Source organism: Tachyglossus aculeatus, chromosome X1 (assembly GCF_015852505.1).
Source record: "Tachyglossus aculeatus isolate mTacAcu1 chromosome X1, mTacAcu1.pri, whole genome shotgun sequence".
Taxonomy (NCBI): Eukaryota; Metazoa; Chordata; class Mammalia; order Monotremata; family Tachyglossidae; genus Tachyglossus; species Tachyglossus aculeatus.
The window spans coordinates 20,446,176-20,470,276 of record NC_052101.1 but is presented as its reverse complement, the minus strand read 5'-3'; the positions used below and the strand labels follow the sequence as shown (position 1 = coordinate 20,470,276).

At 46.1% G+C, this 24,101-nt stretch overlaps 1 protein-coding gene across 4 annotated transcripts in view; it reads left to right on the top strand.

The window, feature by feature from the left end:
- The window catches only part of FBXO38 (F-box protein 38), a 73,121-nt gene that overhangs the window by 15,308 nt on the left and 33,712 nt on the right, over nucleotides 1–24,101 (top strand). For 3 of the 4 annotated variants that reach the window (XM_038772229.1, XM_038772228.1, XM_038772231.1), the window contains exons 2-11: nucleotides 3,055–3,243; nucleotides 7,456–7,589; nucleotides 11,760–11,923; nucleotides 12,239–12,404; nucleotides 13,251–13,388; nucleotides 16,221–16,358; nucleotides 17,687–17,780; nucleotides 18,044–18,174; nucleotides 19,290–19,460; nucleotides 22,689–22,831. In XM_038772229.1, coding sequence (XP_038628157.1) covers nucleotides 3,116–3,243; nucleotides 7,456–7,589; nucleotides 11,760–11,923; nucleotides 12,239–12,404; nucleotides 13,251–13,388; nucleotides 16,221–16,358; nucleotides 17,687–17,780; nucleotides 18,044–18,174; nucleotides 19,290–19,460; nucleotides 22,689–22,831 — 1,407 coding nt within the window. In that variant the 5' untranslated portion in view covers nucleotides 3,055–3,115. Of the gene's footprint in view, nucleotides 1–3,054; nucleotides 3,244–7,455; nucleotides 7,590–11,759; nucleotides 11,924–12,238; nucleotides 12,405–13,250; nucleotides 13,389–16,220; nucleotides 16,359–17,686; nucleotides 17,781–18,043; nucleotides 18,175–19,289; nucleotides 19,461–22,688; nucleotides 22,832–24,101 lie in introns of those variants that run through there. The other variant, XM_038772230.1, reaches the window with a different exon arrangement.

The window sequence follows — 24,101 nt, the reverse complement described above, 5'->3', positions numbered from 1 at the left end:
TTGGGGCTCAGTCTTAGTCCCCATTTTACAGAGGAGGTAACTGAGGCCCATTGAAGTGACTTGCTTAAGGTCACACGACAGACAAGTGGTGGAGCCGGATTAGAACCCAGGCCCACGCTCTATCCATTAGGCGTGGCTTAGTGGCAAGAGCCCGGGCTTTGGAGTCGGAGGTCATGGGTTCAAATCCCGCCTCCGCACTTGTCAGCTGGGTGACTTTGGGCAAGTCACTTCACAGGGCTTCACTGACCTCATCTGGAAAATGGAGATTAAGACTGTGAGCCCCCCCCCCCCCGCCACCGTGGGACAACCCGATCACCTTGTAACTTCCCTAGCGCTTAGAACAGTGCTTTGCACGTAGTAAGCGCTTAATAAATGCCATCATAGTGTGAAGCAGCCTGGCTCAGTGGAAAGAGCACAGGCTTTGGAGTCAGAGGTCATGAGTTCAAACCCCGGCTCCGCCAATTGTCAGCTGTGTGACTTTGGGCAAGTCACTTCACTTCTCTGGGCCTCAGTTACCTCATCTGTAACATGGGGATGAAGACTGTGAGCCCCCCGAGGGACAACCTGATCACCTTGTAACCTTCCCAGCGCTTAGAACAGTGCTTTGCACATAGTAAGCGCTTACTAAATGCCATTATTATTATTAGTAGTAGTAGGCCACGCTGCTTCCATCTTCTCTGAGTATGCTGTTGCCCTGAGGCCTTTACCTTGGCTTTCTTGTTCATTCACCCATTCAGTCGTATTTATTGAGCGCTTACTGTGTGCAGAGCACTGGACTAAGCGCTTGGGAAGTACAGGTTGGCACATATAGAGACAGTCCCTGCCCAACAGTGGGCTCACAGTCTTCCTCCCCTTCATTCCTGTCCCCCTATGACCTCCCTTCCAGCTGGGCCCTCTCTGCTCTGCATCTCTACTCACAGTGCTCTCTTTGCTCTCTTTTTCTCCACAACGCCATTGCCGTGTCCCCTCTCCTCTCTTTCTCTGTGCCGTTTGCCTTTCGGGGACGATTTAGGGAACAGGACAGAAGAGCTAATTGCCACTAATTTGGAGGCAGCAGGACTTCCGACATGGGGCCAGCATGGGTGGGAGGGTGCAGCAAGCCCGGCCACCAAGTCCTCCTCCCTCAAGAGCAGGACTTTGTTCTGGAAGTAGGTGGAAGAGCAGGCTTGGCTGAGTCAGTGCGGTTGCGTAGGGGGAATTTATGTCCAGTTGTCCCTGTCGTATGTGTTGGGTGCTTAGTAGTATTTACTGAGCGCCTACAGCGTGCAGAGCACTGGACCAGAAGCAGCGTGGCTCAGTGGCAAGAGCCCGGCCTTTGGAGTCAGAGTTCATGGGCTCAAACCCCGGCTCTGCCAATTACCGGCTGTGTGACTTTGGGGAAGTCACTTCATCATCATCAATCGTCATCAATCGTATTTATTGAGCACTTACTGTGTGCAGAGCACTGTACTAAGCGCTCGGGAAGTACAAGTTGGCAACATATAGAGACAGTCCCTACCCAACAGTGGGCTCACAGTCTAAAAGACTATCATATCATATCACTTCTCTGGGCTTCAGTTACGTCATCTGTGCAATGGGGATTAAGACTGTCAGCCCACCGTGGGACAACCTGGTCACCTTGTAACCTCCCCAGCACTTAGAACAGTGCTTTGCGTATAGTAAGTGCTTAATAAATGCCATCATTATTATTATTCTTACTAAGTGCTTGGGAGAGTACAGTATAATAATAAGCAGACACATTTCCACAGTGAGCAGTCTAGAGGGGGAGACAGATATTAATTAATTCATTCATTCAATCGTATTTACTGAGCGCTTACTATGTGCAGAGCACTGTACTTAGCGCTTGGGAAGTACAAGTTGGCAACATACAGAGATGGTCCCTAATAATAATAATAATAATGGTATTTGTTAAGCGCTTACTATGTGCAAAGCACTGTTCTAAGCGCTGGGGTAGATACGAGGTAATCAGGTTGTCCCATGAGGGGCTCACAGTCTTCATCCCCATTTTACAGATGAGGGAACTGAGGCCCAGAGAAGTGAAGTGACTTGCCCAAAGTCACCCAGCTGACAAGCGGCGGAGCCGGGATTTGAACCCACGGCCTCTGACTCCAAAGCCCGGGCTCTTTCCACTGAGCCACGCTGCTTCCCCAACAGTGGGCTCACAGTGTAGAAGGGGGAGACAGACAACAAAACAAAACGTGTGGACAGGCGTCAAGTCGTCAGAACAAATAGAATAGAATAATAGAAATAAATAAATTACAACTACGTACAGAAGTGCTGTGGGTCTGGGAGAGGGGATTACTGCATGCAGAGCACTGGACTAAACGCTTAGGGGAGTACAATACAACAGAGTCGGTAGCCCCATTCCTGGCACCTCCTTCCGTTTGATAATGATGGCATTTATTAAGCGCTTACTATGTGCAAAGCACTGTCCTGTGCGCTGGGGAGGCTACAAAGTGATCAGGTTGTCCCACAGGGGGCTCAGTCTTCATCCCCATTTTACAGATGAGGGAAGTGAGGCCCAGAGAAGTGAAGTGACTTGCCCAAGGTCACACAGCTGACAGTTGGCGGAGCCGGGATTTGAGCCCGTGACCCCTGACTCCAAAGCCCGGGCTCTTGCCACTGAGCCACGCTGCTTCCGTTTGATTGTAAGATCTTAGAGGGTAAGGAATTGTCTCACTGTTGTGCGTTCCGAAGTGCCAATGCCACAGGCATTTAAGCGTAGGTGATGCCAACGTGATGGCGTCTGGTTGAGAAAAGGGGAATTGGTGGGATACTCCTTTGTAATCCTTTTAGCTGCATCTCCTCTACTCTTCATTGGACCGGCCGTCAGAGTAGCCGGGGGGGACGGCGATGAACCGATCCGTGGATGCACCGTTCCGGATTTCCCGGACTCAGTAGTCACCAAAATGAAAACCACGACCGCCTCACTTCTTGAGTGTCCTTTAAACCCAAGGACAGATGGTTTCCCGCTCAAGAAATGTCGGGGGAAATGATGTGGGCACCGGTGTGAACCCCTTCACGTCCTTCTCTCTCTGCCCTCTCTCCCTTCAGCTGTGCCGGACTCAAGCGACAAAGTGGAGATTAGCCTCTTCCCCCCGCCGTCGTCACAAGGATGGGACCCAGACGGAAAAGTGTGAAGCCGTGCTCTGTGAGCAAGGAGATTTCTGAGGCCGCAAAGTTAGATGAACCAAAAGATTACATGAATCAGCTTTCCCATGAAGTACTGTGCCATATCTTTAGGTAAGAGGGCTGTTTTTGTAAGGGTTTGGGTCAGTGCTCTGTGTGCTCCACACACAGTAAGCGCTCAATAAATACGATTGATGATGATGATGGACTCTATTATAGTCTCCCAACCGCTTAGTAGAGTGCTCTGATATTAATATTTATCTGTTTCCTTTCATCCGGTTGCTTGTAACCAAGAGAAAAGTCCAGGGGAATGTATGGGTCACATTTTCCATGCTTCCAGCTTTTCGACAATGTTTGGTACGATTGATGATGCTTCCTTTGGGTCCTTGGTAGCTCAGGCAATCAGTCAATCGTATTTATTGAGCGCCTACTGTGTGCAGAGCACTGTACTAAGCGCTTGGGAAGTACAAGTTGGCAACGTATAGAGACAGTCCCTACCCAACAGTGGGCTCACAGTCTAGAAGTCACAGTCTGCTCACAGGCAGTAAGGCAGGTCTTGAATGACTCTTTTTTAAAAAATTTGTTAATGGCATTTGCTAAGTTTTTATAAGGTGTCAAACACAGCTCTGAGCATTGGAGCATTTTCCATGCTTCCTTTGGTTCCTTGGTAGCTCAGGCAGTAAGGCAGGCCTTGAATGACTCTCTTTTTTTAAAAAAATTGTTAATGGCATTTGCTAAGTTTTTATGAGGTGTCAAACACAGTTCTGAGCATTGGAGCATTTTCCATGCTCCCTTTGGTTCCTTGGTAGCCCAGGCAGTAAGGCAGGTCTTGAATGATTCTTTTTTTTAAAAAAAAATTCGTTAATGGCGTTTGCTCAGTTTTTATGAGGTGTCAAACACAGTTCTGAGCATTGGAGTAGATACAAATCAGGTTGGGGACCGTCCTCACTTAGGGCTCACAGTCTAAGTAGGAGTTCAAGCTTTGAAAATAGTAATAATTGCGTTATTTTTTAAGTGCTTACTGTGTACTGTACTAATAATAATGATGGCATTTGTTAAGCGCTTACTATGTGCAGAGCACAGTACTAAGTGCTCAGAAGAGTATGATTCAACAGAGTTGGTAGACACGATCCCTGTACAGTTAAGTGCTTAGTACAGTGCTTTGCACGCAGTAAGCGCTCAATAAATATGATTGAATGAATGAATTAGAGAAGCAGACAGAAGGGCAAAAAGAATCGAGGTCCAGAAATGTCAACACGGCGTCATGGACCTCAGAAAGAAACCTGTTCGAGGTGAAGAAACAGTGACTGGATCAATTTTAAAATGTTCCCCATACGGAACTATGTCTAGGAACCAAGTTGCAATTGCACAGAGCTAGAATTTTATTTATTCTGATGATTTTGACACCTGTCTACATGTTTTGTTCTGTTGTCTGTCTCCCCCTTCTAGACTGTGAGCCCGTTGTTGGGTAGGGACCGTCTCTATGTGTTGCCGACTTGTACTTCCCAAGCGCTTGGTACACTGCCCTGCATACAGTAAGCGCTCAATAAATGCGATCGATTGAAAGCACTGTCCTAAGCGCTGGGGTGGATACAAATTGGGTTGGACACAGTCCCTGTCCCACGTAGGGCTCACAGTCTTAATCCCCACTTTACAGATAAGGGAACTGAAGCCCAGAGAAGTGATTTGTCCAAGATCGTTCATTCATTCAGTCGTATTTATTGAGCGTTTACTGTGTGCAGAGCACTGCACTAAGCGCTTGGGAAGTACAAGTCGGCTACATCTAGAGACGGTCCCTACCCAGCAATGGGCTCACAGCCTAGAAGGGGGAAACAGACAGCAAAACAAAATATGTAGACAGGTGACACAAGTGCTGGGGTTGCCTACTCCTTATCTACAGTAGGATTAAAAACTGTCAGTCTGTTCTAGTAAGGTTGGGGTTGGCCTGTCTTGAACTATTTGGGGGGCAGGGGATCAGATTTTCAGCGCTCAGCAGAGGTTCAAGAGCAAAAATCAAAAATGGGCGGTAATGGAAGGTGATCTAGGTATCACAGAGCTCAGTCTGTCCAGCTAAACCGCAAGAGCACAGAGCCACAACCAGGCTGAAGCCTCTGCAGTCTTGCTGGTTTGGAGCAGGAGGGTGTGGATATCCATTATTATTATTATTATTATTATTATTATTATTATTATTATTATTATTATATGTCATTCATGCACAGCAGAGCGATGCCGTTTGTGCCTGCCAATAACTGTTGAGTTCCAGCTAGGATAGGAGTTCGGTAGCCACCGTTGGCCAATGCGTAGATTAGGTTGTCACCCGGGCCCGTGGAGTGTTTAAATCATCATCATCATCAATCGTATTTATTGAGCGCTTCCTATGTGCAGAGCACTGTACTAAGCGCTTGGGAAGTACAAATTGGCAACATATAGAGACAGTCCCTACCCAACAGTGGGCTCACAGTCTAAAAGGGGGAGACAGAACAAAACCAAACATACTAACAAAATAGAATAAATAGAATAGATATGTACAAGTAAAATAAATAAATAAATAGAGTAATAAATATGTACAAACATATATACATATATACAGGTGCTGTGGGGAAGGGAAGGAGGTAAGATGGGGGGATGGAGAGGGGGACGAGGGGGAGAGGAAGGAAGGGGCTCAGTCTGGGAAGGCCTCCTGGAGGAGGTGAGCTCTCAGCAGGGCCTTGAGGTAATGAGGTTTAAATGAGGTAGAGGTTTCCCAGCGTGTCAGTCCCAAGAAACGTGTCCAAAAAAGCCACGGGGAATCCAAGGAATAGGGTACGTGCCCTTTGAGTGGCTATTATAGCGTGTCTACTTGTTAAATTAAAATGTCTTTGAATGAGAGTTAAATACGAAGGGCCTGAAGGCAGAAAAAAGGAGGTACTTCCCGAAGGTAGGAATAAGATAAAATTTAAGGATGAGAAATTCGAAGATGGTTGATCATGTGAGAAGCTTAAGATGGATGAGAATGAGTGGTGATTGGGATATCAGGGAAGGATTGTACTTGTACAACTTGAAAGTAATAATAATTGCATTATTTTTTAAGTGCTTACTATGTACTGTACTAATAATAATGATGGCATTTGTTAAGCGCTTACTATATGCGCTTACTTGAACTTGTACTTCCCAAGTGCTTAGTACGGTGCTGTGCACACAGTAAGCGCTCAATAAATACGATTGAAGACGGAGATTCATTCATTCCTTCAATCGTATTTATTGAGCGCTTACTGTGTGCAGAGCACCGTACTAAGTGCTTGGGAAGTACAAGTTGGCAACATATAGAGATGGTCCCTACCCAACAACGTCACAGTCTAGAAGATAAAATATCTAGAGGATAGAGCACTGGAGTAGATACAAATCAGGTTGGAGACCGTCCTCACTTCGGCTCACAGTCTAAGTAGGAGTTCAACCTTTGAAAATAGTAATAATTGCATTGTTTTTTAAGTGCTTACTATGTACTGTACTAATAATAATGATGGCATTTGTTAAGCGCTTACTATGTGCAGAGCACAGTACTAAGCGCTCAGAAGAGTACGATTCAACAGAGTTGGTAGACACGATCCCTGTGTTCTGAGAATAGAAGATGTGGCTAATTTTGGGGTAGGGATTTTTGAGGTGGTCAAGTTAAATGTGAACAGAGAGTTGGGGAGAAGGGAATTGGGTGGTTTTGTGGTCAGAATGTGGGTGTCTGTTTTGGGTGGTAGTTATTGAAGTTGAATAATGGGGTTAAATATAAAATGGGTTTGGGAAGAGTGATTCAGAAAGCCATCACTTCTCCCCGCCCTCCTTTCTCTGTTACCTATGCACTTGGGCTGTGCCTCCTTAAATGCTTTGATTTTCACCCCAACCCCACAATACTTATGAAGATATATCTGTAATGTACTTTACCATCAGTCTCCCACTCCGGCCTGGAAGCTCTCTGTGGAAAGGGGTCACACATTTAGCCCAGTACTTAGAGCAACGCTTGACACGAATAGCAAATATAATTACAATAGCCTTCTCTACTGTATAGTTCGGTCCCAAATACTTAGTACGGTGGTGCGAACACAATAAGCGCTCAATAGCGTGGATTGATAGAAAAAGTTGGAGATGATGCGTTATAACTGAGTTAAATCAGATAGGTGGAAGAGAGGTACTACTGTTTCACGCTGAGTGATTTTTTTTTGATGCGGTATAACTGAGTTAAACCGGATATGTGGAAGAGGGGTACTACTGTTTCAAGTTGAGTGATTTTTTTTCGGGGGGAGGAAAGATGTGGGGAAAATAGCCATGGATAAATGTGAGTTTCTTTCTCTCACAAAGGTACCTCCCTCTGCAGGATATCATGTGCATGGAATGCCTCTCACGGAAGCTGAAGGAGGCAGTGACTCTGTACTTGAGAGTCGTGAAGATTGTTGACCTGTGTGCGGGTCACTGGTGGGAATATATGCCGACAGGTGAGTGATTTAATCAAGGCCTCGAAATCATCATCATCATCATCAATCGTATTTATTGAGCGCTTACTATGTGCAGAGCACTGTACTAAGCGCTTGGGAAGTACAAATTGGCAACATATAGAGACAGTCCCTACCCAACAGTGGGCTCACAGTCTAAAAGGGGGAGACAGAGACCAAACATACTAACAAAATAAAATGAATAGAATAGATATGTACAAATAAATAAATAAATAGAGTAAAAAAATATGTACAAACATATATACATATATACAGGTGCTGTGGGGAAGGGAGGGAGGTAAGATGGGGGGATGGAGAGGGGGACGAGGGGGAGAGGAAGGAAGGGGCTCAGTCTGGGAAGGCCTCCTGTAGGAGGTGAGCTCTCAGCAGGGCCTTGAAATGTTTCGTTGTAGGTCGTGGCCACACTTGACAGGCACATCAAAGGGCACCATGACGTGCTGGCCGCTCCTGAGACCCTTGTGCCCCGCAAATGCTCTTCTCTTTATTTTTTAAATTATTTTTATCAATCAATCAATCAATTAATCGTATTTATTGAACGCTTGGGAAGTACAAGCTGGCAACATATAGAGACAGTCTCTACCCAACAGTGGGCTCACAGTCTAAAATACCATTTTTATGGTATTTAAGCACTCACTGTGTGTCCGACACTGTTCTAAGCACTGGGGTAGGTACAGGTTAATTAGGCCGGGCACAGTCCCTGTCCCGCATGGGGTTCCCAGTTTAAGTAGGAGGGAGAACAGATATTGAATCCCCATTTTACAGTTGAGGTCCAGAGAAGTTAAGTGACTTGTCCGAGGTCACACAGCAAACAGTTGGCAGAGCTGGGATTAGAAACCAGGTCCTCTTTCCACTAGGCCAGGCCGCTTCTGGCCTTATTGCTGCTCTCCCTGACTGCCTCAGGAGGCCCTGGGAGCCTTAGGTTGGGGGGCTCCGAGTCACCGTTGAGGGTCTCTGGAATTTAAGCGACGGCATCTCCATCCAGTCCGATAAGGTCTCCAGAGAACCTGGAAGGCCCCATGCCCTGAACTCTAGCCTGGCTGCCATTTTTGACAGTCCTAAGGTTCCTATTCCTTAGGGAAGGACCAAAGGGTTGAGCCTCAATCCTTAATATAACCCAACTTTTCTTCCCCCTCGAAGAAGGGAAGGACCAAAAGATTGAGCCTCAATCCTTAATATAACCCAACTTTTCTTCCCTCTTGAAGAAGGACTGTGAAGGTAAGATTTACAAACAATGGATCAAAAATCCGTGCATCCCTCACTTTCCCTTTGAAATTGGGGTGAACGTAATTTAGAACTACTTAGACTGCGAGCCCCATGTGGGACAGGGACTGTGTCTGGCCTGACAGACTTGAGCTTAGAACAGTGCTTGACACACAGTGAGTACTTAGAGAAGCAGCGTGGCTCAGTGGAAAGAGCCCGGGCTTTGGAGTCAGAGGTCATGGGTTCAAATCCCGGCTCTGCCAATTGCCAGCTGTGTGACTTTGGGCAAGGCACTTCACTTCTCTGGGCCTCAGTTACCTCATCTGTAAAATGGGGATGAAGACTGGCCTCAGTTACCTCATCTGTAAAATGGGGATGAAGACTGTGAGCCCCCTTTGGGACAACCTGTAATCTGTAACCTGGGATCACCTTGTAACCGCCCCAGCGCTTAGAACAGTGCTTTGCACATAGTAAGCGCTTAATAAATGCCATCATCATTATTATTATGATGATTACTTAGCAAAAAGTATAAAAAAAGTGAGCTTATTTTTACAATATAAGAGGGGTAGATTTTAGACTTCCCCAGAACGTGGGCAAGTATAAATACCCAGGGGGAGAACCTAGTGTAAAATGATGGAATATATATTTTTTTAATGGTATTTCTTAAGTATGTACTGTGTGCCAGGCACTCTACTAAGTGCTGGAGTAGATACAAGCTAATCAGTTGGGACACAGTCCCAGATGAGGCTTACAGTTTACAGATAAGGAAACTGAGGCGCAGATGAGTGGAAATGATTTGCCCAAGATCACACAACAGACATGGCAGGGCCAGGATTAGAACCCAGGTCCTTCCGACTCCCAGTCCAATGCTCAATCTACTAGGCCAAGCTGCTTCTCAGATATTCAGAGGTGAGCATCAACTGGCTAAACTAGTTATGCGGCACCCTCCCGAATGCATACACTTTTTTCCTTTCTAAGAGGAGCTAGCGTTGCCAGGACCTTAGAATGGATTCCTTTTCCTTTCTAAGGACTGGACAGTGCCAGCTCCCTTTAGAAAGGAAAGAAAATGGAAAAAAAAAATTCATTTTGAATGTAGAAGATGGAAAAGGCAGAGCGTCCGGAAAGCGCCGAAGTTTCCTGTTGTTTAGTGAAAATGCCATCTCCTTCCCTTCCGCTCGAGTCATTGCAGAGAAATAAGCGGAGCCCAAGGACCTGGTGCTGCGACAGCTAATTATTTTTGACCTCATCATTATTCATCAGGTCTGATGTTTTACTTGCCATTAGTGAGCAGGTAACTCTGCCAGATTGCAAAAAGGGCCTGACGTTTAAAAAAGTCATTATTGTTATTCATTCATTCATTCAATCGTATTTATTGAGCGCTTACTGTGTGCAGAGCACTGTACTAAGCGCTTGGGAAGTACAATCTGGCAACATATAGAGACGGTCCTTACCCAACAATGGGCTCACAGTCTAGTTAGACTCCTGGCTCCTTACCTGATCACTCAGTGTTGGGCAGAGCACCACTTCTAGACTGTGAGCCCGTTGTTGGGTAGGGACCGTCTCTATAGTTGCCACCTTGTACTTCCCAAGCGTTTAGTACAGTGCTCTGCACACAGTAAGCGCTCAATAAATACGATTGAATGAATGAATAGTATATGCTTGGGAGAGTACAGTAGAGCTGGGAGACATGATCCCTGTCCGCAAAGAGCTTGAAATCTAGGGAGAATCATAGAATCTACGTAGTGTTCAGTCATTCATTCATGGTCGTATTTATCGAGCACTTTCTGTGTGCAAAGCACTGTACTGAGAAGCACTGAGAAGCAGCGTGGCTCAGTGGAAAGAGCCCGGGCTTTGGAGTCAGAGGTCATGGGTTCAAATCCTATCTCCGCCAATCGTCCGCTGCGTGACTTTGGGCAAGTCACTTAACTTCTCTGGGCCTCAGTTACCTCATTTGTAAAATGGGGATTAAGACTGTGAGCCCCCTGGGGGACAACCTGGTCACCTTGTAACCTCCCCTGCGCTTAGAACAGTGCTTTGCACATAGTAAGCGCTTAATAAATGCCATTATTATTATTATTATTACTAAGCTATTGGGAGAGTACAGTATAGCAACAGACACATTCGAGCTCACAGTGTTGCCCGCCCTCGAGCTTCTGCTGTGGAGTAAGATGGCTCCACCAGCTGCTTTGTGAGGCAGAAGAGGCACCAGAGATGTCTCTGACTTTCTGTGAGTTCCACTCCCCCTTGCTTGACCCCCTGATGGTGGAATAAGCCTCTGTCTGGCCTTTCAGCTACGTCTTTGCCTGAACTATTTAACTATTGTTAAAAGTCTCTGAAGAGGACAGGTCCTGGGAGCAAAGGAAGATATTAGAGAAGTACCGCGGCCTAATGGATCAAGCTTGGCCACTCACTCACTTGTCTGCTGGGTGACCTTGGGCAATTCGCTTCACTTCTCTGCCTGCTCTGTAAAATGGGAATTCAGACTGAGCCCCTTGTGGGACAGGGGCTGTGTCCAACCTGATTAGCTTGATTGTATTCCAGCACTTAATACAACACCTGGCGCATGGAAAGCACTTAACAAGTATAAAAAAAAAACCTAAACCAAAGCAAAACTGGGAAAGATGCTGATCAGAGGTACTTTGGATTAGGTTATGGAGGAAGGGGTGCTAATCAGTCGTATTTATTGAGCGCTTACTGTGCGCAGAGCGTCCATCGACTGAACAGTAGAACAATAAACAGTCACATTACCTGCCCACAACGAGCTTAAGGAACAGAGATAGTGGGGAAGGGTTTGCCTTGTTGAGATAGAGTTTGTATCAGTCTTTGTGCCAGCCCACATTCCTTTTTTTCTTCATGGAGCTTCGAATTGTGGCAGGCACCGGACGGGGTCGGTTTGCGTATTAAATGGAACCGCTTCTGGTCCAGGCTTTCATCCTCTCTTCCTCCTCTCAGGCTTCACAGATTCCAGTTTCCTAACCCTGCTGAGGAAGATGCCAGATATCGAGCAGCTGTATGGCCTTCATCCCAGATACCTTGAGAGACGACGGGTCCGTGGCCACCAAGCCTTTAGCATCCCTGGAGTCCTGGAAGCCCTGCAGGCATGTCCTAACTTGCTGGTGCGTGTTTCTGCTGGAAAAATTCCCTGCTCGGCGATTGTCGTGAAGTCTTCATTCAAGGAGGCGATTCCGATCGAACCGTTTGAGAATTTTAGCGTGTTTCCCTATGTTTAATTCTCGAGGACCAGATAAAAGTTGCTCCATTTTATAGTAGCCTAATCTAGCAGCAGATGTTTAACGTTCTCCTTTTTAAGTAAAAGAAACAGCCTCGAGAGAGACCTCGTACCCTTTTTACTGTATATTGTTTTTGGGATACGATAATTTGTAGCCATCGACTGAACGTTTTTATCGTGCTTATTTTGGGCTGCAATATAGGGTGTCGAAACCTCACATTTGGAGCTGGTGGAAGCCATTTGGACGTACATGCCTCAAGTGCACATTTTGGGGAAGTTTCGAAATCGTAATGGGGCTTTTCCAATCCCCCCTGAAAACAAGCTAAAAATTCCCATAGGTGCTAAGATCCAAACTTTGCATCTAGTGGGTAAGTAAACGAACGTGCCTCCCCACACTTCCCTCCCCTACACTCCCAAGCACACTCACCCTTCTCTCCCCCACCCCATCTCTTGCAAATCTGCCTCCTATCAGTGACTTCCTTTTTTTTTTTTGGTATATCTATCTTTCCCGGAGTGGGTAGATAATCAGGCCTAAGATGGAATGGGAAAGGAAGGTAAAGAGCATTTTGATTGATAGATAGAAATTGTACCATGGATGAAAGTGCAGGCAGCTGTGTAGCTAAATGGAGTGCTTCACAAGCGATTTTTCAGAGGAACAAGTGTTCCTCATATGCGCCTTCCAAAGTATCCCCGATCGTCACGGATTGTCGGTATCGTTTTAAATAGGCCCGTCGATAGCGCATTTACTCGGCCAGTGTTAAACGAGGCACTCTGTATTTACTTAGATTTACCATCCCTATAAATACGATTGATCGATTACTTAGATTAGGTGATTGAAAGAGATGTAAAAGTTTCCCTGAAGACTAAAATGGCAGCTGTCTTGGAAAATATGTTCTCGAACTTAATGGAGGGCCCGGGCCAGGGAGTGAGCAGGGCATGGGTTCTAATCCCGGCTCCTCCTCTCATCTGCTGTGTGACCTTGGGCAAGCCACTTAACTTCTCTGTGCCTCAGTTACCTCGTCTGTAAAATGGGGCTGGACACTGTGTGCCCCACGTGGACAGGGACTGTGTCCAACCCAATTTGCTCGTATCCACCCCAGCACTTAGTACAGTGCCTGGCACATAGTAAGCGCTTAACAGATGCCACAACTATTATCGTTATTAATTCAGAAGTGAATATAACAGCCGGTTTTGCATGCGCCTTTCTGTCCTAGGTGTGAACGTTCCCGAAATTCCTTGTATCCCAATGCTGAGGCACCTTTATTTGAAGTGGGTGAGACTCACCAAACCGCAGCCTTTTAAAGATTTTCTTTGCATCAGCTTACGTACTTTCGTCATGAGGAACTGCGCAGGTAATTTCTGAGGTAGATGGGCCACGTACGTAGTTGTGGGTGACTGCTTTGCATATAGTAAGCGCTTAATAAATGCCATCATTTATTATTATCGTGGGGCACGGTTCCCAAAGAGGGTCTCAGCGTGAGTATTAGATGAGAGACCGGAGTTGGCCCTCCTCTAGTGTAATAGTTGGTGTCCCTGAAGAACTTCTGGATTATGTTAGCACTGCATTTATCGCACTCGTGCCCTGACCCAAACTCGCAACAGTTACTTCTTGGACAAATCTACTTGCACCAACATGGCTTGTCTTACGTCCGGAACATTCCCTACTGCTTCAGTGGTATTTTATCTAGTCGCCTAATGAAAACATCCAGCAGAGCAGAACTGACTGCATTTGTTTTGTTATAAAGGTTGCTTTATGAAGATCCGTGCCTGTTTGTTCTAGGTCCATTGCAGTGAATACGTTGGGTTTGTTTCGTAGAAAAACACTAAGGAGAAAAATGGTATTAGGCCGTGACTGTCAGTCGTATTTATTGAGCGCTTATTGTGTGCAGAGCGCTGTAGAAAGCACTTGGGAGAATACAATATAACAATAAACAGACCCATTCCCTGCCCACAACAAGCTTACAGTGCAGAGGACTATGTGCCAGACATGCTGGGGCAGATACAATGCCATCACTGAGCGCGGCTCAGTGGAAAGAGCCCGGGCTTGGGAGTCAGAGGTCATGGGTTCTAATCCTGGCTCCGCCGCTTGTCAGCTGTGTGACTTTGGGCAAGTCACTTAACTACTCTGTGCCTCAGGGACCCCATCTGTAAAATGGGGATTAAGATTGTGAGCCCCACAAAGGTCAACCTGATCACCTTGTATCCTCCCCGGCGCTTAGAACAGTGTTTTGCACATAGTAAGTGCTTAACAGATACCAGAGTTATTATTAAAATTATTATTATTATCATTATTATACAAGATAACCAGTGAGAGAGTGACAGGCGCAGGGGGCGAGAAGGGGCTTGGGAGCAAGGGGGGAGTTGGGGGGAGGCTGGGAGGTCGTTAGCAGCAGCTTTGTGACTTGGAAGTGGACCCGGGGTAAATGGGGAGGTGGAAGGCCATCTTCAAACCCCTACTACAGGTCTGCCGTGCGTACCCTAGCGCTTAGCACAGTGCCTGGCACATAGTAAATGCCTAACAGATACCGCAATCATTAAGTCAATCACATCTCCACTAGCAGCCCTCCCTGACCAGTCTTTCTAGACTGTAAGCTCGTTGTGGGCAGGGAATGTGTCTGTTATATTGTACTCATCAAAGCATTTAGTACCGTGCTCCGCACACAGTAAGCACTCAGTAAATACGACTGACAGTAGTGCAGGTGGGATTCTCAGCTTGGGGGTAGAGGCAGTTTTCTGGGGAAGATGAGGTAGTTGTGTAGTTGTCTCAATCAATCAATCAATCGTATTTATTGAACGCTTACTATGTGCAGAGCACTGTACTAAGCGCTTGGGAAGTACAGATTGGCAACATATAGAGACAGTCCCTACCTAACAGTGGGCTCACAGACTAAAAGGGGGAGAGAGAGAACAAAACCAAACATACTAACAAAATAAAATAAATAGAATAGATATGTACAAGTAAAATAAATAAATAAATAGAGTAATAAATATGTACAAACATATATACATATATACAGGGTCTCACACAACCCTTTGGAGCCGGAGAGCCCCCAAACCACCTCTTGTCCCCTGGTGTCAGGTACCCCCCCTTCTCCTTTCTCGTCCTCCCTGGGCTTCAGGGCCAGGCGCCACGCGAGACAGTTGTCCGCTTACCGCTCCCCGACCCAGTGCCCGGTTCGCTTTAGAGATTTTTTGGGGATAAGGTAAGAGTTGCAACCCACACCAAAATGTACCCCGAGGGCTCATACTGCCTCCGTTCCGCTTTCTGCCGCGGCTTTCTCTTGGAAGCCACGCTTCCAGCTTTGTGGATATTTGCGGGCAGCGGGCACCAGCAAGCAGCGCGGAGACCGCCGAGCCTTGTGAGGGGCTTGCGGCAGAGCTTCCGGACCCGTGACCCCTTTGCCGCATCATTCCTGGGACTTGGCAGGGGTGAGGTGACCAGAGGGCTTGTCCTCAGGGGGTTTAGGGCTTGGGGACAAGAGAGCAGGTAAGGGTGAAGGAAGAGGCAGTGAGAAAGGAGGAGGAGAAGAAGGCCCTTTCTCGCTTTTTGCCTTCCTTCATCTCTCCCTTTCCTTCTCTTCCTCCTTCCCCCACTCATCCATTCATCCCCTCTTCCGTCCCCTTCGCCCATCTTTTCTTCCCATTCCCTTCTCTTCCTCCCTCTTACCATCTTTTCCTCCCTTTGCCTTCAAGGGCCCTTGTCCTTCTCCTCTGCCCTCTTCTCCCCTACTCTCCATGACCAGGGATTACACCCTCCCTGACACAAGTTCACTGCCTTGCAAAATAACATCAATCAGCATCCCTTGCGTGGTGCCTGACATCTTCTTGCAACATTTTAGACTGTGAGCCCACTGTTGGGTAGGGACCCTCTCTATATGTTGCTAACTTGTACTTCCCAAGTGCTTAGTACAGTGCTCTGCACACAGTAAGCGCTCAATAAATATGAATGAATGAACATTTTGCCCCTGCACTTACTATTAATCAGCGGTCATATGCACATAGCTTCATTGGAGTGGAAGGATTCACTCTTTGAGCTCCTGGTGCAGGCTATTCAAAAACGTAGACAATTCTGCTGCTACTTTTGAGGTGGGCCAGAGACAGAACCTGTTAAACTGCTATTGCACAAGTTGAAAATTCACGTCTCGGTGGGTAACTTCAAATGTCTCTCGTGTTTTGCATTTCAGGACCCACAAACTCGTTAAAGTACGTCCCATTGGTGACAGGATTAGCCTCCGCCCGAAACTTGGAGCATTTAGAATTGGTTCGAGTTCCCTTCCTGGGAGGGCTAATCCAGCATGTAGTTGAAGACAGCTGGAGATCAGGTACATAGTTTCTGTCTGTTGGTAATGCATTAAGTCAATCAGTTATATTTATTGAGCGCTTGCTGAGTGCCTGGAAGAGTACACTGTAAAAGAGTTATGTTCTCGTTCCTTGCCCGTGAGGAGTTTACAGCCTAAAGGGGTTAAATGAGAGAAGCCAGTGGAAAATGTGTTTCTTGCCATAGATTTGTCACCTCAGCAGTCCTGTAGCATCTGTTTCATAGCAGTCACGTAGCAAAGCGCTTAGTACAGTGCTCGGCACACAGTAAGAGCTCAGTAAATTTGATTGAATGAATCTGTTTTCAATAACTCTCTGAATTTGTTGGAAAATGGCTAAAATGAGCCTTCATTAGGAGATGCATTCTTTTGTCAGTGGAATGTTTTCAAAGGCTGCTGTTTGAGGGAAAGTCTGATTTTTGGACAGAGCTTCTGGGAAGGCCCATTTTGGGCCTTGGATGGGCACATTAGGAAGTGTACGTTGAGGCAGAGTAATCTGGGAAGACCGAAAACGTGGAAGTCATAGAGGACAAGAAGCTGAATATGAATCAGTCAGGCGATGTGGTTCTGGGATGGGCCATGTGCTCCTGGAAAGCATTCCTTCCCTTGTACTCTTGGCTGGTCAGACTTTAATTAGAGAACTATATCCACTATTAGTAGTCATACGTTTAAAAGTGTGTGGAGGGGCGGGAAAAACAGCAACGGGGATTCGAGGGTTGGAAAATGGGCCATTTTTAAGAAAGGTTCAAGAAAGGCAGTGTAGCCTAGGGAATTGAAGACAGAGTTGTCTCCAAGGAGATCAAGGGTTTTATCAGGAGTTGTCAGCCAGTTTTTCATGTCCATCGAAGGAAGACCAGATGAGAGGAAATGGGTTGAAGTCAAGACGGTTGAAATGAAGTGTTTAGTACAGCACTCGGTTGGATATCAGAAAAAAACTTCTTGATTGTTAAAGTTGAAAGTGGAACACTGAAATGGCTGCTAGAGGAGACTGCAGAGTCTCTAGTCCTGCAGCTTTTGAAAGAAAAAAAAATATAGCCCCACCAGTGCTCTGCCTCTACCCAGGCTCTGCTTCAACTCTGTGCCTCTGATAGTATTGAGATTCACTCTGTCCATTTCCATCTCCTTCTGATTTAAACACCCATTGTAGTTAGACCCTCCATTCATGAACTAGTGAAGTGAAATGGAAAAGATGAGTCACTTTTAAAAGATTTAAGTGCTTGGAAATAATGATTTAATGGGCCGTAATGGCATTTTAAAATACAGTGAAAAGAGGAACCACGACCAAGTGACTGAAAGAAAGTTTATTTGTTCTTGTTTTTACCTCCCTGCAACAGGTGGTTTTAGGAATTTGCACACTATTGTTTTAGGAGCATGCAAGAATGCTCTTGAAGTAGATCTTGGCTACCTCATCATCACTGCTGCTCGAAGGTACGTCTGCTTCGCTCTTCTTTGGTGCTCCGTTGGACACCCAGATTTAAAAAAAATAACGGAAGTGTATCGCCGTGTGAAAGCAGCCATCTCTGAACCTAAATACCTTTGTAAATAGCAAGAACCGAAGGAGTGAGCCTGTGTGAGCCTTGAATCATATTCATCACGTGACTTACCCCAGCCTGGCCTAATTGATTTGTTTTGTTTTTTTAATCCTTTCTTTGCTCTGCATCACCTTGAACTTGTGTATCCTCCGCTTACAGGTTACATGAAGTGCGAATACAACCTTCCCTAACCAAAGATGGTGTTTTTTCTGCCTTGAAGATGGCAGAATTGGAGTTCCCACAGTTTGAAACCCTTCACCTGGGCTATGTAGATGAGTTTTTGCTACAGTGTAAGAATCTTCTGTTCTGATCCCTCCTGGGGTGAAGTCATCATAGTAGTTACTGAGTGCTTACCATTTGCTAAGTGCCGGAAGAAGCTCGTGAATGAGAATTTTAGTGTTTCTTGGGCCTTGAGGGGCTCACAATCTAAGAATAATGTGGGGTGTGTGGGATGTAACCATAGGGACATAAGAAAAAGGGAAACAGTGAAAAACAAATACTACTGATTGAACATAAAAAAGACAAGGGCGAGAACAAGCATTCATTAGAAGATCCATGGTGACTATCAGTGGACTAGATTTGATATATCTATCAGATCTCAGTGGAAAAGAGCCCGAGCTTTGGAGTCGGAGGTCATGGGTTCAAGTCCCGGCTCCGCCAATTGTCAGCTGTGTGACATTGGGTAAGTCACTTCACTTCTCTGTGCCTCAGTTACCTCATCTGTAAAATGGGGATGAAACCGTGAGCCCCCCGTGGGACGACCTGACCACCTTGTAACCTCCCAAGTGCTGAGAACAGCTTTGCACATAGTAAGCACTTAATAAATGCCATTATTATTTTTATTATTTATGTTCTCAGTTATAATAATAATTGTGGTATTTAAGTGCTTACAGTGTACCAGGCACCGGATTAAGAGCTGGCATAGATACAAGATAATTGAGTTGGACACACTCCCTGTCCCACGCAGGACACGCAGTCTTAATCCCCATATTCCAAGCGCTTAGTACAGTGCTGTGCACACAGTAAGTGCTCAATAAATACAATTGAATGAATGAATATTATGGATGAGGTAACTGAGGCACAGAGAAACGAAGGGACTTGCCCAGGTTCACGTAGCGAACAAGTGACAGAGCCGGAATTAGAACCCAGCTCCTGAGTCCCAGCTCCGTGCTCTACCCATTAGTCCACACTGCAGTTATGCCGTGTAGAGTATGAACTATAGGTATTTGTAGAAACGTTTTGCCCTTAATTTTGAAAGTTAACTAATCTCCATTGACTCTGAACTTTGACTTTTAGTTTTGGAAAATAAAAAAAAGACCATTCTTATACGACGGGATTATTAAATGGGTCGAGGTTCTGTGATTCCTAGCACGTGGGGGTGGCTGAGCACTGTTTCTCATTCTAGGCAAAATGGCTAACGCAGATCTGGTAAAATACGGTCTGGCTGATGTGGTCGAAAACCCGGGTATCATCACTGATATCGGAATGAAGGCTGTCAATGAAGTCTTCTCCTGCATCAAGTATCTGGTCATTTACAACTGCCCACATCTTCACAATCCAAATAATTGGATTACAGGTAATAGCGGCTTCAGAAGTGTAGTGCAAAACGTTGGCTGCTTTGTTTGCGTTCCAAGTCCACGATCAGGCTCTGTTTTAAGCCCAGGCAAAAGTCCTCTCAGCTGATCTGTGGCCTCAAGCCGAAGGCCACTTCAGCCCCTTTCCCGGCTCTGCCCCATGTTTGTATATATGATCTTCCGGAGCAGGGATTTTCAATCTTTTTCTGAAAACTGACACCACCACCCCCAACATTTGTCTTTTGTCGTCTCCTCTCCCTTGCTTGTTCTCCTCAGAGGCGTGGCTGTGGGGCATGTCCTCCTTCTTTGCCCCCGGCTCAGACGTGAACTCTGGGGAGCCGGTAGCAGCAGAACAGTTTCTCTTCAACTCCGCTTTTCCATTTCCGCTACATGCTGCGTTCCGTCACGCTCTCAGCAAGGAACCCAGCAATGCCCTACAACCCTTTCTCCCTCTTCTAGGATGTGCTTCTTGGAGTTGGGTTGCAAACCTGGGCCCTAAGAATTAAGTAGCAGGTGTAGTGTACTATGTGTTTTTTCGGGGAGGGGTAGATTGTGAATGTATATTAATCTACCATGAGATAGTTGACTTCAATTCTGTACCAGATTAGCTAAGTTGTTCATACTCCTCCTGTTTAGAAACAGAGGAGATGTGATGTTTGCTTCTAATAATAATGTTGGCATTTATTAAGTGCTTATTATGTGCAAAGCACCGTTCTAAGCGCTGAGGAGGTTACACGGTGATCCGCTTGTCCCACGGGGGGCTCACAGTTTTCATCCCCATTTTACAGATGAGGAAACTGAGGCCCAGAGAAGTGAAGTGACTTGCCCAAAGTCACACAGCTGACATTTGGTGGAGCTGGGACTTGAACCCACGACCTCTGACTCCAAAGCCCGGGCTCTTTTACACTGAGCCATGCTGCTTCTCTTCTAGACTGTGAGCCCACTGTTGGGTAGGGACCGTCTGTATATGTTGCCAACCTGTACTTCCCAAGCGCTTAGTACAGTGCTCTGCACACAGTAAGCACTCAATAAATACGATTGAATGAATGAAAATGCTCTTTCATGACAGCAGTTTTCATGATCATCTTCTTCATTTTGTTTCGTGGGAGGTGAGACTGTCACTGCTTTGAAGCAGCCGTCACTTCTTTTGATCTAAAGACACCACTAATGAAGCCAGTTCATTAATGGCTTTTTTTAATGAGGTGGAGGCCAAAGTCCCTTTTATTCACAGAATAGGTCCTAAATGGGCAGCACCAGAACAGTCTCCACTTAATTAATTAATTTAATTTAATAATGGCATTTGTTAAGCGCTTACTATGTGCAAAGCACTGTTCTAAGCGCTGGGGGGGATACCAGGTGATCAGGTTGTTCCACGTGGGGCTCACAGTCAATCCCCATTTTTACAGATGAGGTAACTGAGGCTCAGAGAAGTTAAGTGAGTTGCCCAAGGTCACACAGCAGGCATGTGGCAGAGCTGGGATCTTGCCACCGTACCTCACCAATCAATCAGTGTTACTTACTGAGGACTTACTCTGTGCGGAGCACTTGGGGGAGAGTACAGTACAACAGAGTCGGTAGATGTGTTACCTGCCCAGAAGGAGCTTGCTAGAAGGCGAGATGGACGTTAGTATAAACAGATAAATTTTGGGTTTGTAAATAAGAGCTGTGGTGGTGAGGGTGGGTTGAATATCAGGGGCTTAAAGGTTATAGATAATAATGTTGGCATTTATTAAGCACTATGTGCAAAGCACTGTTCTAAGTGCTGGGGAGGTTACAAGGTGATCAGGTTGCCCCACGGGGGGCTCACAGTCTTCATCCCCATTTTCCAGATGAGGTAACTGAGGCACAGAGAAGTAGTGACTTGCCCAAAGTCACACAGCTGACAATCGGCAGAGCTGGGATTTGAGCCCATGACCTCTGACTCCAAAGCCCATGCTCTTTCCACTGAGCCACGCTGCTTTTCTAGACTTTGAGCCCGCTAGCTGTTGGGTAGGGACCGTCTCTATATGTTGCCAACTTGTACTTCCCAAGTGCTTAGTACAGTGCTCTGCACACACTAAGCGCTCAATAAATACCATTGAATGAATGAATCCAAGTGTATTGGTGATGCAGAAGGGAGAGGGAGTAGGGGAAAAGAGGACTTAATTGGGGAAGGTCACCAGTGACCTGAGGGGTCCATCTCAGAAGGGGAAGAGGAGTATTCAGTCTCCGGGGTAATTTAAGCTCTCTATTATGTTGCCAATTTGTACTTCCCAAGCGCTTAGTACAGTGCTCTGCACATAGTAAGCGCTCAATAAATACGATTGATTGATTGATTGACTGATTATTGAGTTTCCACCCTCCCCAACCCCTCACGGGGCGGGGGCGGTTCCGTAACGTCTACTCCCCAGCCGGAATTGGGTTTTGATTCTCATTTATTTCACATCCGATCCACTGAGAAGCCACTGGATAATGTCAGCTTTTGGTTTTTATAGCAGGAATTCTCACGTGCGGTAGTCTTCTGTTGATGGAAAGACTTCATGTCCGTGTTTTGTTGGTTCCCCTGAAATCTTTCGAGTTCTCGCAATGTTATGCCGACGTGGTAGGGCGAAGCCCAGAGTGGTTAGAACCTGCATCCTGAAGAATTTAAAGGGCGGGAAAAGAAGATGTGGCCAAGCGCTTAGTACAGTGCTCTGCACACAGTAAGCGTTCAATAAATATGATTGATGATAGAGAAGCAGTGTGGCACAGTGGAAAGCGTATGGGCTTTTTAGACTGTGAGCCCACTTTTTAAACTGTGAGCCCACTGTTGGGTAGGGACTGTCTCTATATGTTGCCAACTTGTACTTCTCAAGCACTTAGTACAGTACTCTGCACACAGTAAGCGCTCAATAAATACGATTGATTGAGTCAGAAGTCATGGGTTCAAATCCCAGCTCTGCTGATTGTCAGCTGTGTGGTTTTGGGCAAGTCACTTAACTTCTCTGTGCCTGTTACCTCGTCTGTAAAATGGGGATTAAGATTGTGAGCCCCTTGTAGGGCAACCTGATCACCTTGTAACCTCGCCAGCGCTTAGAACAGTGCTTTGCACATAGTAAGTGCTTAATAAATGCCATCATCATCATTATTATTAGTATTGTATGGAACCATAGTGGCTGTCAAATGTAAAATAACGGAAAATTGTCAATTTAAAAGCTGGAAAGGTTGAGGTTTGAACTTTTCCCAGCGATAACATATCTCTCCTTTTGCAGACCACTCGAGATGGTCCCGGTTGGTTGACCTCACTTTGGTACGGTGCCACGCAGTCAAACTAGATTCCTTCAGCCAGTTCATCGAATTGCTGCCAAGCCTGGAGTTTATCTCTCTGGACCAGATGTTCCGGGAACCACCGAAAGTAAGTCGCATGTTGACGTATGCAAAAGGAAAGCGTTTGTTTTTTTTTCCCCGGGTTTCAAAATACTTTTTAAAGCTATAGCTATCATTGTTTTGTGAGGGAACTGAGATGGATATGTTATTATTATTATTATTATTATTTTTGAAGATGGCATGGGCTCTTTTGGGGTGAAAGAGCTTTTAGAGGTTATTGGGGGTAGTAAGGAAGCAGCATGGCGTAGTGGATAGGACACGGGGCTGGGAGTTGGATCTTCGGTTCTGATCACAACTCCACCTCTTGTCTGCTGTGTGACCTTGGGCAAGTCACTTCACTTTTCCGGGCCTCAGTTACCTCATCTGTAATAATAATAACAATGATAATAGTGGCATTTAAGCGCTCACTATGTGCTGAGCCCTGTTTTAAGCGCTGTGGTAGATAAAGCTAATCATGTTGTCCCATAGTCATAATCCCCATTTTGCAGATGAGGTAACTGAAGCACAGAGAAGTTAAGGGGCTTACCCAAGGTCATGCAGCAGACAAGTGGAGGAGCCAGGATTAGAACCCATGTCCTCTGACTCCCATGCCCCAGCTCTTTCTGCTAAGCCTCACTCCTTTTCCAGTTTTTCCATCTGGATATGGGGACTGTGACTGACAGCCCCATGTGGGACAGGGACTGTGTCCAACCTGATTTCCTAGTATCCACCCCCATGCTTCGTATAGTGTCTGGCACATAGTAAAGTGCTTAATGAATACCACAATTATCAATAAGGATGAAGACAGTGCCAAGGGACTGTGTCCTTCACTCTCTGCAAGTTTTGAGGCCGTTTAGGATGCGACTGCAGGGCTGGGAGGACAGAGCATACACCTGGAACTGGGGAAAGGGACAAAAATTCTAGACATAAGGCTGAGGTAGGATTTGGGCTGCGGCGAAACGGAGTTCAGTGGCGATGTCATAGAGAGGAGTATTAGAATGGACACTACAGATGTTCAATGGCTACAGTTTTAGAGCAGGACCCAATTGTCGCGTGACCAGCACAGCAGGTAGACCCAAGGAAATAAGCTGCGGGCCTGTCGGTGTCCTGTCCAGTACTTATAAAAGCAAGCCTAACATCTGGCCTTTCTACGCAGCCCCTTACAGCACTGGTTCACCCCAGGAACTGAAGTGATCTTTCTCAAGTCTGCTTTCTATGCCTGCTCTGTAGCTCGGGACAGGAGGTGGGGTCTTGTGTCAGCAGTTGTATTTGAGAGCTTACCATGTGCAGAGCTCTGTATTAAGTGCTTGGGAGAGTGC